This window comes from Hippocampus zosterae, chromosome 19 (assembly GCF_025434085.1).
Source record: "Hippocampus zosterae strain Florida chromosome 19, ASM2543408v3, whole genome shotgun sequence".
Classification (NCBI taxonomy): domain Eukaryota; kingdom Metazoa; phylum Chordata; class Actinopteri; order Syngnathiformes; family Syngnathidae; genus Hippocampus; species Hippocampus zosterae.
The window spans coordinates 4,045,658-4,059,729 of NC_067469.1; the positions used below are offsets into that span (position 1 = coordinate 4,045,658).

Genomic DNA, 14,072 nt, shown 5'->3' on the forward strand with positions numbered 1-14,072 from the left:
TGCGCTGGCATGTTAACTTTTATAAATTGTTCCAATTTAACTTCTCGTTTTAGCCCCAAAACATCTCTGACAAGTTTCCATAGAACCATATGTGCTTACTTGAAGCAGAGCAGCCGAGGAAAAAAAAATATACAAAAAGACGAATTCACTATATGTATTACTATTGAGGTTGGAAATGCAGGTCAATGCTTCGATTAGCATATATGCCAGCAAAGAATAAATTGTTGGGCCCAAGACCCACAACTGCCATTTCCAGAGTTGCATTCAGTAAACCAGTCTTTCATTATGTTCAACTTTATTCCAGGCTCCCACCACTTTTTACAGCTTCACTTATCTTGCACTGCATTTACAGTTCAAGTCAAACATGGAATGCTTCAACATCAATAAAATAGAAAATCAAATACAAAAAGTGGCGAGTTTCAAACAAACAATCAGAATTGCAACAGCATTGGGGAGTGGGGAGGGGATTTCATAGGGAGAAGTTAAGGGGGTGTTCCAGTATTAACAGTGCGCTTGGATAACTTTAATGAGACGTAACCGTGGGTGTGGGGAGCAGTTTTAGTCCACTTCCTCCATCCTGGATGTGTCGTCGTCACCCTCCAGTGGGGGCATTTCCTCAACGGGGCCGGTGGTGTCATTCGGAGTCGGCTCATCTTCGTCGATGCCTAGAAAGACCATTGGGAATTGTAAATTTGCATAAAAATAAAGTAGTGACTCATGTCGGAAAATAGCTTGTTCAACGACTCACCGAGACCAAGCTTGATCATCCTGTAGATGCGATTGGAGTGCGTCTGCGGGTCGTCCAGCGTGAATCCCGAGGACAGCAGTGCCGTCTCGAACAGCAGGATGACCAAATCCTTCACAGACTTGTCGTTCTTGTCCGCTTCCGCCTTCTGCCGCAGCGTCCCCATGATGGGGTGCTCAGGGTTGATCTCGAGGTGCTTCTTGGCTGCCATGTAGCCCATGGTGGAGTTGTCTCTGAGGGCCTGGGCCTTCATGATCCTCTCCATGTTGGCCGTCCAGCCGTACGTGCTGGTCACAATGCAGCAGGGGGATGTTACCAGGCGATTAGAGATTGTGACCTGTGGAGGAAATCCAGTTGGATGTATCAAATTCTTGACTTCAACCAGGTTTCTGGAATTCTCAGCCAGCGCATGCATATGCACAGGTATGGTGCATTTGAGTCACTTTATGGTTCCATTTTCAGTTTTACTGTGGTAAATTTCGACTTCCTGCTTTGTGTTGGCTTGATGGGACTCCTAGCCAGAGCAGGAAAATGGTTTTTGTCAACAAGGAGCTTATAAAATCTCAAATCAATATTTAGCATTATTGCCGGTTATATTTTGATAGGCTACTTCCTGTTTTGGTCATGAGCTTGTGAACGAAGAAGTGTGATTGGTCATAGTGCAACTCGTCGTTCAGATATGTCACTATAAGCTTTTTCTTGATGCTCATTTTATATGATACTTTTATTTCCTGTTTTTTTTAAATAAATAGAACACTTATCCCAGGGCTGATACTGACAAATGTTTTTAAAACTGCTCAACAAGAAACGGAGTAAACAAGTTGCTCTTTGGCAGTAAATTTGAAATCCATTTTTTTTTAATGTGCTTACCTTCTCTACTTTCTTCTCCAAGATGTCTTTCATGATCTTGCAAAGGTTTTCAAACTGAGCCTTTTTCTCCTCCTGCTTCTTCTTCTCATCCTCATCCTCGGGTAGCTCAAGGCCTTCCTTGGTGACCGAGACCAGGTTCTTGCCCTCAAACTCCTTCAGCTGTTGGACGCAGTACTCGTCGATGGGCTCGATCATGTAGATGACCTCCAAGCCGGCCTTGCGGAGGCGCTCCACAAAGGCCGAGTTGGCCACCTGGTCTTTGGTCTCACCTGACAGGCAGACGTTTCCGTAACTAAAACGGCTTCAACTGCTTCAACTCAAGACACGGAGGTGAGCGGCATGCTCACCTGTGATGTAGTAGATATGTTTCTGGTTGTCTTTCATGCGCGTCACATAGTCCTTCAGAGACACCATCTCCTCCCCGGAAGCAGAAGTGTAGTATCGTAGCAGCTCGGACAGTTTCTTCCTATTCTGGGAATCTTCGTGGATGCCGAGCTAAAAATATAAATGTGTGTTAGGAAACAAAGTCTGAGTCCTCGAAGGATGTGGACTTTGTCATCAACTCACTTTAATGTTCTTTGAGAACTGCTCATAGCACTTCTTGTAGTTGTCTTTATCTTCAGCGAGCTCTGTGAAGAGTTCCAGGCACTTCTTGACCAGGTTCTTGCGGATGACTTTCAGGATCTTGCTCTGCTGCAGCATCTCTCTGGAGATGTTCAAGGGCAGGTCCTCAGAGTCCACCACACCCTTGATGAAGTCTGAGCAAGAGGGAGCGAGTGAGCGATTTGTTTTGGGAAAACGAAAACGTGCTGTGGCAAGTCGGCACTCACTGAGGTACTCTGGAATGAGCTCATCGCAGTTATCCATGATGAAGACTCTGCGCACGTACAGCTTGATATTGTTCTTCTTCTTCTTGTTCTCAAAGAGGTCAAACGGCGCGCGGCGAGGCACAAACAACAGGGCGCGGAACTCCAGCTGACCCTCCACTGAGAAGTGCTGACAAAAAGAAGTGCATTGATATCATTTGGGGGGCAGTAATAGCACTTACAATCCCGGAATTTAAAATGTAAATATTATGCTTCAGTATCTCTGCTTTTCCTCTTTAGTACAGAGTGGCAGTTCTTTTTCCACCCGAGACCAACCTTGACAGCCAAGTGCTCCTCCCAGTCATTCGTAAGGCTCTTGTAGAACTCGCCGTACTCCTCGTTGGTGATATCGTCGGCATTGCGCGTCCACAGAGGCTTGGTTTTGTTCAGCTCCTCCTGGTCAATGTACTTCTCCTTGATCTTCTTCTTCTTTTTCTTGTCCGTGGACTTGTCGTGCTCGTCGTCGTCCTCGCCGATGTCCTCCACCTCGGGCTGGTCGTCGTCCTGCTCTTCCTCATCCTTGTCTTTGTCCTTCTCTTTCTCCTTCTCCTCGCCTTCCTCCTCTGCTTCGTCGTCACTCACCTCCTTGTCTCGCTCCTTCTCAACCTGAAGGAACACAACTTGCTCGTCACTTGCGAGTTTGCTATTTAAAAGAATGGTCATTCCGAGTCAGACATAGGGGAGGTGTGCATCATCCACACTATGATACAACTAAAAGAAAATGGTGACATGAAATGACATTACTTTTACTCCTTTAGCATTTAATTCTCTGTTGTTGCTTTTTTTTTTAGCTTGGTGTAATGAATAAATGTCACAATAATAAATGGAACATACACATTTTAATTGAGATGAACCGATCGTCTCCTTTCACTTACATAGAGCGTGATGGGGTAGCCGATAAACTGCGAGTGCTTCTTCACGATCTCTTTGACCCTCCGCTCCTCAACATATTCCATCTGGTCATCCTTCAGGTGCAAAATAACCTTGGTTCCACGACCAATCGGTTCATTAGCTGATGGGAAAGAAGTGTCAACTCAGGTTACAGATAACGTTCTTCGTGTAGCAAAACTGTGTGTTAAGCTAACGGTGTGTGTACTCACTCTTGTCCACCATGACTGTGAACGAGCCCCCGGCGGCGGACTCCCACACGTACTGCTCGTCGTCATTGTGCTTGGTGACAACCGTCACCTTGTCGGCCACCAGGTAGGCCGAGTAGAAGCCCACGCCGAACTGACCGATCATGGAGATGTCGGCTCCGGCCTGCAGGGCTTCCATGAACGCCTTGGTGCCCGACTTGGCAATGGTGCCCAGGTTGTTGATCAGGTCCGCCTTGGTCATGCCGATACCCGTATCAACCAAGGTGAGGGTGCGCTCTTCTTTGTTGGGAATGATTTCAATTTTCAGCTCCTTGCCGGTATCCAACTGGGAGGGGTCGGTAAGGCTCTCGTAGCGGATTTTGTCCAAAGCCTTCAGAGAGAAATTCAAGAATCAGTCATCTCACTTTTAAATGATTCGAAAATGGATGGATGGATGGATGAACGCAACAGGTGGCTTCTGCCATCTAGTGGACAAGCTTGTAACGTTTCTGCCCATTGCTATATGTCGCCACTCCCAGCATAGTTTCTGCACATTATTTCTCATAACTCATTTTCATAACCATTTGCGTGAAATTGGATGATTTCCCACAGCACTCCTAATTACATCTTAACACCACAAGTGGCTGGGAATCACATGACAATAGACACAGCTTTGACATTGACAACAACCATTATTTCGCAACTTACATCCGAGGAGTTGGAGATGAGCTCCCTGAGGAAGATCTCCTTGTTGGAATAGAAGGTGTTGATAATCAGGGACATCAGCTGAGCAATCTCAGCCTGGAAGGCAAAGGTCTCCGTCTCCTCCATTGGATGATCCTCAGGCATCTTTAAGCACAAAGAGATGTATGAACATTAAAATAAGCAGTCATCATGACCATTATCCATTCGTTTTCAACCGCGCTTGTCCCGATTTGAGTTGGGTCAGCTCACAAGCCAGACTGTAGCATTTTTTTTAAAATGACAAATTAATGAACTAAACTTCAGCAGTTTAGTAATGGCTGGGGACTTATACAGAGGAGAGTGTGGGCAAAGCAGGTAGTTCAACAGACTGCCTTAACCCGTCTTTAATCCACCTTTGGGCCTTGAAGCTCAAATCCCATCGCAATCTGCTCTGAGGACGCGTTGGGCTTAAGCGTTTCATTCTATAGTGCAGCTTCTGCATTCATAACACGGGTCCTATGGCGTTCCGGTCCTATAAATGACGTTCCGGTCCTATGAATAATGTTCTGGTCCTATGATTACATAAACCCTAATTTACACTGAAGTCAGAACGTACTTTGTATCTATAACACAGGGGTAAAGTAGTGACTTTACTCACAGAAACTATTTTACTGCGCAAACACAAATGGGTCATAAATAACCATATTTTTACTATATTAAAATATATTTGCTAGTTTTCTTTATCATATTGTTGAAATATCTTTGCGATTTTTCTTTTTCAATTATTTTTTTGGTGGCTCCTTTAGTTCGCTGTACATCCCACTTATGTGCACTGCTTATACTGCTAACATGGCTGAAAACAGAGGAACTAGATACATGCTGCAAATATTTTGACTTGCCTGATCCACACACCCAGATATTAGAAATGACAGCAACAGACGTCAGCATTGGCCGAGCCAAACAGTTGGATAGCAGAATTAAATAAATTGAACATTTCGTGTTCATTTAATAACGATTGTGCTTGCATTTTTTGACACAATTTACATTCTCCTAAGAGGCAGCATTTATTGTCATGTCATTTTAATGCTTCCATGGACGGTCAGTGATAATACTGAGGAAGAAAACGTTTTTTTTTTGTATCTGAGATGATGCAAAGCACATCCGTGTTAGTTCAAAGTTCATATCGCCCAGAGTTAACTCGGCGTGGATTCTTCGTACACGTCGTACTGTTCGTAAAATGACGCAAAACGAGGACTCCTATCATATTTCGCAAGCGGTTGAACTGCATGGCGTAATGGCTCTGCGACGCCCTCTAGCGAATCCACCGGGAAACTGCAAGTTTCCAGAAGGTACTCTGCAGTTTCTTTTGGAATTTCAATAGAGCAATTGGTTAATTCCTCACAGTATGTCAAAACGTCTCTTTGTCCCCTTCTCATGTGTATAAAAATGTTGCAACTTTGTTTGGCATCTTGCTTTACACCCATTACACGTAAACTTAGTCTGGCAAGTGCACCACCATGTGTTCGTCTTTCGCGAGAAACCATAAAAGAAAAAAAATGAGGACATCGTTACCACATCTAAATAAGAAACAACGGAAGGATTAAAATCAATCGTTGCACACCCTATTTACTGCTAATAAGACTATATACACATGATCGTGTGGATACTAGCGTCAATGGAATTCGCACGACCTTATTCATACAATTAAACACATTCAAATCATTTTTTCAAATATTTTTAACCAAACATGTTTCGAGAACACAAATAGTTGTCACGCGACACACTCTTACAATACCTTAACACGAGAAAAACCCGGATAACGATTTAATAAGCAGGATTTGAAGGGGCTCATTCCCTTACCTTGGTCCTCGGTGTTTCGGGAGAGTAAACTCCGACGTTAAAAGTGCTCAGACGAGTGTGACAAGCGAAGACTACAGATCTCGTCTATATAGCCCTTCTACAAAAGGCGTTCGAGAAGCGTCGAGTGACAGGCGAAGACGACAGAGCTCGTCTATATAGTCCTTCTACAAAAGGCGTTCGAGAAGCGTCGACTTGAGCTCAGAGCTTCTGGAACTCTCTGGAATCTTCCTCGATGCAGCCGGTAAAATATCGAGCGCTCGTTGGCCCAAATGGGCTGTCAGTCAGTAAAACGGGGCGGGAGCTATTGAAGCCAGACGTCATAAGGGGCGGAACACAAAAATAAATAAATAAATCGAAACATGTGGCGTTCACGGAACGTTCCAGAACATTGGAAAATTTTACGGAAATCTCACTTTGTGACGCAATTACTTTGAGGAAATAAAATGTAAAAAGTGATACATACAACACAAAGGGCAAGGGAAGAATTTCACTTGCATATCTTAGTTGATTTTATTACAAATACGAATGCTTTCATTTATAAAAAATAACAAAAGACGGAGGGTACCTATTTCCAGTGACTTAATATTTTCATTTGAGGTTCAAACAGAAGACTCCAAAAGAAAATACATTGTTCCAAGCAACTATATTTTCTTTGTTGAGATAAGAACAGCACTCCATGATTATTATGTCTGCCTCCATGTCCGAATGAGAGTGTTTCATTGTTTGTCTAGATGTTCCTTGTGAATGGCTGTGTATTAGTCGTGGGTGTATAGCACCCAAAAAAGAAACATCTCAAATAAGCAGGAGAGTGGTCCTTGAGGACTGGAGTTTGACACTTGCGGTGTATAGGATGGGATAGGATCCAGGTCACCCATGACTCTTATGAAAATAGGTGGTACAGAAAATGAATGGATGGATGGATGAACTATAAACATCCATTCATCAATTGAATTGTATTATCTATAACTAGCAAAAATAGAATTGCTTGGAATCAGTCAAAATAAAAATATGTTTCGAGCAGTTTCACAGAAGCAGCTGAGGTTCGATTGTGACAACGCCATGGGTTCCTTTTTTTTTTTACATATTTTGACAAAAAGTTACTGTTAGAAACAAATGACTCAAATAAGTTACACTGTGTAAAATTATGAAAGCAGATGTGTTCAGTCGACTTCCTCCATTCTTGACGTGTCGTCATCGCCCTCAAGGACCGGCATGTCTTCTTCAGCGGGCTGAATGATGTCCTCAACTGCAGAGTCATCTTCGTCGATGCCTGGCAATTATACATTTGTGTGAACGCCTTAGGTCTCTTCAAAATTACTTGAGGATAATCTAGACTAAAATCAGAAAAGATCAGACAAACGAATGGAGAATCACTCACCGAGACCAAGCTTGATCATCCTGTAGATGCGGTTGGCATGCGTCTGGGGGTCCTCCAGCGTGAATCCCGAGGACAGCAGTGCCGTCTCGAACAGAAGGATGACCAGGTCCTTCACCGCCTTGTCATTCTTGTCCGCCTCTGCTTTCACCCTCAAGGTCTCCACGATGGGATGCATGGGGTTGATCTCGAGGTGCTTCTTGGCGGTCATGTAGCCCATGGTGGAGTTGTCCCTCAGGGCTTGCGACTTCATGATCCTCTCCATGTTGGCCGTCCAGCCGTACGTGCTGGTGACGATGCAGCAGGGCGACGAGACCAGGCGGTTGGAGACGGTCACCTTGAAAGAATGCCGCATTTGGTTATCGCCGCGGCAATGACGCAAGGAGAGACAGTCGGTGTCTCCTGCACGCAAACCTTTTCAATCTTCTTGTCCAGGATGTCCTTCATGATCTTGCAAAGGTTCTCAAACTTAGTCTTGAGTTCCTCCTGCTTCTTTTTGTCATCCTCATCCTCGGGTAGCTCAAGGCCTTCCTTGGTGACCGAGACCAGGTTCTTGCCGTCGTACTCCTTCAGCTGCTGGACGCAGTACTCGTCGATGGGCTCGATCATGTAGATGACCTCCAAGCCGGCCTTGCGGAGGCGCTCCACAAAGGCCGAGTTGGCCACCTGGTCTTTGGTCTCGCCTGTTTCAGAGGTCAGGTGGTAATATGCTAGACATGCTAAATAGTCATGCAAATGTAGCGAAAGTCGGGATAACAACAGGATGATGACAAACCTGTAATATAGTAGATGTGCTTCTGATTGTCCTTCATGCGTGAAACGTAGTCCTTCAGAGAAACCATCTCATCTCCAGAAGCAGAAGTGTAGTATCTCAGCATCTCTGACAGTTTCTTCCTGTTCTGGGAATCCTCGTGGATGCCGAGCTAAATCACAAATGTGGGTTAATAACATCGGCGGTAGGAATCTTTGAGGGATGTTGACTTTTGAGATCAATCTACCTTGATGTTCTTTGAGAACTGCTCATAGCACTTCTTGTAGTTGTCCTTGTCTTCCGCAAGCTCGGAGAAGAGTTCCAGGCACTTCTTGACCAGGTTCTTGCGGATGACCTTGAGGATCTTGCTCTGCTGCAGCATCTCTCTGGAGATGTTCAAGGGCAGGTCCTCAGAGTCCACCACACCCTTGATGAAGTCTGAGTAGAAAACAAAGGAAGCCAAACTGGTCAGTTGTGAAAGCGTTAGAAAAAAAAATACCTGAAGGGGATCGTTTAGAGCGAGATACTTACTGAGATACTCTGGAATCAGTTCCTCACAGTTGTCCATGATGAAGACCCTGCGCACATACAGCTTGATGTTGTTCCTCTTCTTCTTGTTCTCAAAGAGGTCAAACGCAGCTCGTCTGGGTACAAAGAGCAGTGCCCGGAACTCCAACTGTCCCTCCACGGAGAAATGCTGCAGACCCGACGAAAAGAAGCCACATGCTCGGACGGATCCTGTTGCGGCAAGTTCATCGACAAAGAGCTGCGGCGTTCATTTACCTTGACGGCCAGGTGGTCCTCCCAGTCGTTGGTGAGACTCTTGTAGAACTCGCCGTACTCTTCGTTGGTGATGTCGTCAGGATTACGGGTCCAGATGGGCTTGGTCTTGTTCAGCTCCTCCTGGTCCATGTACTTTTCCTTCACCTTCTTCTTCCTCTTATTCTTGCTCTCCTTGGTGTCCTCATCCTCATCGGAGCCGACGTCCTCGATCTCCGGTTTGTCCTTGCTCTCCGCAGCAGCGTCTTTGTCCGCATCCTCCTCCTTTTCTCCTGCCTCCAGATCAACCTCCTTCTCTCTCGTCTTCTCCACCTTGAGAATAACATATGGGAATTTAAAAATTGGCATCTTCTCAGTTCCGTTGCGGGAAAATAAAACCTCTTGCGACACACTCCCTTACGTAAAGTGTGATGGGGTATCCGATAAACTGAGAGTGCTTCTTCACAACTTCCTTGATGCGCTTCTCCTCGCAGTATTCCGTCTGATCTTCTTTGAGGTGCAGGATCACTCGTGTGCCTCTGCCAATTGACTCCCCTGAAAGTCAGCGATAAAAAATCGTCAACTCTCGGTGGATCATCTCAAGAACTGGAGTGATAAAGTCTTCGTTTTCGAAAGAACAGCACGAATAAATGCTAACCACTGGGCCAGCGCATTGAGCTAGAAATAACGAGTGAAATTTACCAGTGTCAAGACGGACAGTGAACGAGCCCCCGGCCGCGGACTCCCAAATGTACTGCTCGTCGTCGTTGTGCTTGGTGATGACCGTCACTTTCTCAGCCACCAGGTAGGCCGAGTAGAAGCCCACGCCGAACTGACCAATCATGGAGATGTCGGCTCCGGCCTGCAGGGCTTCCATGAACGCCTTGGTGCCCGACTTGGCAATGGTGCCGAGGTTGTTGATCAGGTCGGCTTTGGTCATGCCGATACCCGTATCGACCAGGGTGAGGGTGCGAGCGTGCAGGTCGGGCCGGACTTCGATCTTCAGGTCTTTGCAGGAGTCCAGTCGGCTGGGGTCGGTCAAGCTCTCATAGCGGATTTTATCCAAAGCCTGTCGGAGGGAATCTCATTTGTACTCAGCAGCGCTATTTATTTCCCGCCTCGGGCGTAAAAGTCAAAAATTGAGGTTCAGCGTGTACCTCGGATTTAAGATCACAGTCGGGTTCACGTTGGGTGCAATGAGGTGATAAAACTTACATCAGAGGAGTTGGAGATGAGCTCCCTGAGGAAGATCTCCTTGTTGGAATAGAAGGTGTTGATAATCAGGGACATCAGCTGAGCAATCTCAGCCTGGAAGGCAAAGGTCTCCGTCTCCTCCTCCATGGCATTTGCGGCGTTCTCGGGCATCTGGCAGAGAAAATAAACCCGATTCTCATTGATTCATCCATCAAAGATCTTTTGGAATTGGAGGAATGGTTGAGTTGGAGCCTATCCCAGATGACCTTGGGGCACCGGGTGGGATACATTGAGGGTCCGGCGGCTAATTGCAGAGCATGTAGCTCAGCAGGGACTGTGGAAAATTTGAGCATTTAGCAAGTTTTAAGAATGTGCGTGAAAACCTGGAGAAAACCAGACAAATACATGGAGAACATGCAAGCTCCACACTGAGCCAGGATTCAACCCTGGACCTCAGAACTGCGAGACAAACGTGCTAACAACGAGGCTACTGCGACGCCCTTCCAAACCAAACTCCAAATATCTAAAAATCAGAGTCCAAGTTCTGGTGATAAAAGAGCACCACGTGGTTTCAGGGAGTTGTGGGGCGGGGCTTAGCAGCTGCTTCTGGTGCGGCAGCACATGTTCCTCCTGTCAATCAAACACCTTTGACCATCCCCCTCCCAATGGGTTACCTAACACCCCAATGTTAAACGAAGCCAATTTAAGATAGAAAGCGAGTCTTTTTCAGCAAAGAGTTGTCGTGGTAGCACACACGTGGGTCAAATCATCTCCTGCTCTTAGTTCCTGCGACTCTGCTGTTTGCCATTGCGCTCACGGTCAGGGTCACCCTCCGCGCCATGTGCTCAGCCCATGCTTCCGTCTCGTTAAGATACTCGCGGCACACCACTCCACCGCTCCGTCCGAATAGAACATAGCTCGTCAACATGGAATATTGTTGTCTGAGTATTGCCGCAATCCGCCCGCACATTTTTGTTGATAAAAATATTCAGAAATTACCACAACGTGTTTGACATCGCTTGCTTCGGACTTACTTTGAATATGAAATCTGTGGCGGTCGAGTCTGTCGATGTCTTTTGTGAAGAGCTCAGAATCTGAATTGGGACTTGCGCTGCTGCTTCCTCCGGTGAGTGTCTTTGGACTAGATGTAGACTCCCACGGCACACTGGGGGGCTTTTTATACCTCAGCAAGGGTGTGGGGGGCTTCTGGAAGCTCCCATTCAGAAGGTTCCAGAATGATACTTTCACTACCGGGAGGGGGTCGGGTGGAGCTGGTGGCGAGTGAAACGTCAGAGGCCTAAAGTTGATGTGCCCTTATAGGGCAAGCAAAGTCACAAGCAGTGCCTGTCAGTCAAGACGAGAGCCTTCCTGATAGCTAGGCTGGCCATTAGGCTGCAAGACCCCCCCCCCCCCCGCCCCCCACCCCCTGCAAGTCCTCACAGCTGTGGATTGCCTTTGCTATCAGCTGCTGTGACACACAACACAGGCCTCTATGGGCAGGATGTCTATTTTTTGAAAGCACACAGTTTTACTTTTGGGCCACACACCTACGCATTCATTTTTTTAAAAAATATCTAAAGCTAATCAGCAATCAATAACAGCTATACATTCAGATTCCACTTCAAAAGTTGTTGATCAGAATCAGAATAATCTGAATTGGCCAAGGATGTTAGCACACACACACAAGAATTTGTCTCCGTATAGTGTGAGGGGATTGGCTCTTTTTTTTTTATTACATTTTTTTTACCGGTAGTTGGGAATTACAAACTTACTTTGATAAGTTGGAAAAACACATTGAGAATAATTATTGCATTATTGTCACTTGTACCTGTTCCTCAACATAGCGAAATGATATTTTGTAGCCAGTCTGGCCCGTTTGGTGACATAACAGGTTGGTGTTGAAATGTCATGGCTGATACTTTAGATTGAGGTGATGATTTGGTGGGAAATCGACACACATTGCGTTCACACAGGATTGAGGGGGTTGGGGGGGAACTGTGCTAGATGACCAGGCGGTAGTAGTACATGACACTTGCAGCACATTCCATGTTATGTAATCCAAATAGTTGCAGTTGGTAAGGAGTAGAACATTCTACGCTCAGGAGGAACTCGCGCTGTCACAATCCATGCAAGACGATATTGTCCGAGATGTCAACATGTCAAATGGGTGTAAAATTACTCTTTCCGACAGCAGACAACACAGACACCCCCCCCCCCCCCACCCCCCCGTTACCTTCAACACAAATTAATCTAGGAACCAATTCAACAGCTTGTGATTGGGACAAAATCCACTGCTGCTAATGGACAAAAGTTGACAAAAATCATCCACGTTCCCAGGAAAGTGTAAACGTGTCATTCGTGCGAAATAAGTAGTTAAAAAACTGACAATAATTATACTATTCTCAGATTTTACCCCAACCTAAATTTAATTCAAGAATTGTCACTCTCTCGTTTTGTCGTTTTATGGTTGAAGTTATAGTTTCCCTTAATGCAGTTACACCTTATGCCCACACGGGGGCAATACACCTCCACGACTGACAGGGTGCTCAAGACAGACTAAGGTTTTAAGAGACAAGTACAAGTTTCTTTTTCCTAAATTGTGAGACCAATCTGATTCACGTGGAGTGACAAGTAGATCAATTGCACGCATATAAAAATGACAAGTGTGTTTTTTCAAAGTGGGAAAAAACGATTTAAAAAAAATGGCTTCAAAAGTTAGTTGAAAAGGCATAAAAGGCTCCAAAAATGGTAACAATGACGATTTAAGTATTAACAAAATTAATAAAAACAAAGACTTGAATAAAATGTGAACTATTTTATCAAAGGTGACAGCAAAGGTGATCATGAAAGTAGCAATAAGAGTGATAAACAATGTTCGCAACACGTTAGTGAACAGAAAGTGCCATCTCCTTGCTGACCTTCTCTTTTTGCTCGTCACATCCTCAAAACAAAACAAAACAAAAAAAATCTTTTTGGACAACTACAACTCCGCATTCCCACCAAAGTCCACAACGGGAATGTGACATTCCTTCATCCGTCCTCTTGTTTTTTTATCATTCTGCCCACTAACAGCGGAGATTATTGCTTCGAGGTGGAGAAGGTAGAGAAAAAAGCCATGTGGAGGCATTTCATAAATACTAAGCAGAATAAACATGTTTTCTTATCAGCAAGCCGCTTCGCTGATATATTTTACACGTCCTGCTGATGGAAGCCAGGGGATGAAGATGGAATTCCAAAGCAATTTTCAATTACACAAAAAAACCCTCTGTATGTGTGTGTGTGTGTAAGCTCGCTTTAAAAGCAGGGGCTCACAAATGGAATCTAATCTTGAGAGCAAACGCGGGAAGTTCTGACAAGACGTTGAATCACGGTGCTGTGGATGAGAAGAAGTGATTTGCATTTGACTTCATCAGCTCACATATGAAACCTGTTCTCATATTTATATTAAACACCCTGTTTTATGGGTTTTGATGACGCAGGAAGTTTGGTAAATCTCGTAAATTTGAAGAAGATTCACTATAGAAAATTAAAAAATGGCCTATTCTATTTGACTATTTTTTTCGGGGGGATTTTTTATTCACAGAAAAAAAAATACAGATTTTTTTTTTAGTATAAGTCTGGCCTATGTTCAAACAAAAGCATGTTATAAGTAACAGCAGAAGTTATAAATTTCAAAGAAAGGTAATCAAAGTGACTATGAAAGCGGAAACAAAACTAAAATAAAAATCAGGCAACAAAGTAACAAGCAACTCAAGTGATGGTATAATAAAAGAGATGGAAAAAAGTGGAATAGAACTGCTCTACGAGGACGCCAACATGATGATTTTAGGAGCTTTTGTTTTTGTGTGAGTATGTGTCCCTTTCAGGTGAGCAACTTTTTTTTTTCTGGTTG

General features: G+C 44.8%; 2 protein-coding genes and 1 long non-coding RNA gene across 3 annotated transcripts; 1 reads left to right on the plus strand and 2 right to left on the minus strand.

The window, feature by feature from the left end:
• Nucleotides 1-278: 278 nt before the first annotated feature.
• On the minus strand, nucleotides 279-6,316 carry hsp90aa1.2 (heat shock protein 90, alpha (cytosolic), class A member 1, tandem duplicate 2). Its single transcript, XM_052052425.1, has 11 exons — nucleotides 6,102-6,316; nucleotides 4,266-4,406; nucleotides 3,582-3,948; nucleotides 3,357-3,493; nucleotides 2,758-3,087; nucleotides 2,446-2,611; nucleotides 2,183-2,373; nucleotides 1,963-2,110; nucleotides 1,616-1,884; nucleotides 749-1,082; nucleotides 279-665 (listed from the first exon to the last, which is right to left on the minus strand). The coding sequence occupies exons 2-11, from the start codon at nucleotides 4,404-4,406 to the stop codon at nucleotides 559-561; spliced, it is 2,190 nt and encodes a 729-aa protein (XP_051908385.1). The 5' UTR covers nucleotides 6,102-6,316; the 3' UTR covers nucleotides 279-558.
• Nucleotides 2,165-8,627, plus strand: LOC127592071 (uncharacterized). The gene is made up of 2 exons (XR_007960055.1): nucleotides 2,165-2,275; nucleotides 8,568-8,627. It is a non-coding gene; the product is annotated as an uncharacterized LOC127592071 (long non-coding RNA).
• hsp90aa1.1 (heat shock protein 90, alpha (cytosolic), class A member 1, tandem duplicate 1) lies at nucleotides 6,597-11,469 on the minus strand. The gene is made up of 11 exons (XM_052052427.1): nucleotides 11,215-11,469; nucleotides 10,202-10,351; nucleotides 9,689-10,055; nucleotides 9,408-9,541; nucleotides 9,011-9,319; nucleotides 8,759-8,924; nucleotides 8,475-8,665; nucleotides 8,252-8,399; nucleotides 7,891-8,159; nucleotides 7,480-7,813; nucleotides 6,597-7,371 (listed from the first exon to the last, which is right to left on the minus strand). The coding sequence occupies exons 2-11, from the start codon at nucleotides 10,349-10,351 to the stop codon at nucleotides 7,262-7,264; spliced, it is 2,178 nt and encodes a 725-aa protein (XP_051908387.1). The 5' UTR covers nucleotides 11,215-11,469; the 3' UTR covers nucleotides 6,597-7,261.
• Nucleotides 11,470-14,072: the final 2,603 nt, after the last annotated feature.

What these genes read in the sequence shown, in the direction of transcription:
- hsp90aa1.2 (XM_052052425.1), bottom strand. Translation starts at nt 4,406, where the DNA reads ATGCCTGAGGATCATCCAATGGAGGAGACGGAGACCTTTGCCTTCCAG. An exon ending in AGTTCTCAAAGAACATTAAA is followed by an intron (nt 2,111 to 2,182) that starts GTGAGTTGATGA and finishes TTATATTTTTAG; the next exon opens with CTCGGCATCCACGAAGATTC. An exon ending in TGGAGAAGAAAGTAGAGAAG is followed by an intron (nt 1,083 to 1,615) that starts GTAAGCACATTA and finishes TTTCCTCCACAG; the next exon opens with GTCACAATCTCTAATCGCCT.
- hsp90aa1.1 (XM_052052427.1), bottom strand. Translation starts at nt 10,351, where the DNA reads ATGCCCGAGAACGCCGCAAATGCCATGGAGGAGGAGACGGAGACCTTT. An exon ending in TCATCTCCAACTCCTCTGAT is followed by an intron (nt 10,056 to 10,201) that starts GTAAGTTTTATC and finishes TCCCTCCGACAG; the next exon opens with GCTTTGGATAAAATCCGCTA. An exon ending in AGGACCACCTGGCCGTCAAG is followed by an intron (nt 8,925 to 9,010) that starts GTAAATGAACGC and finishes TCGGGTCTGCAG; the next exon opens with CATTTCTCCGTGGAGGGACA.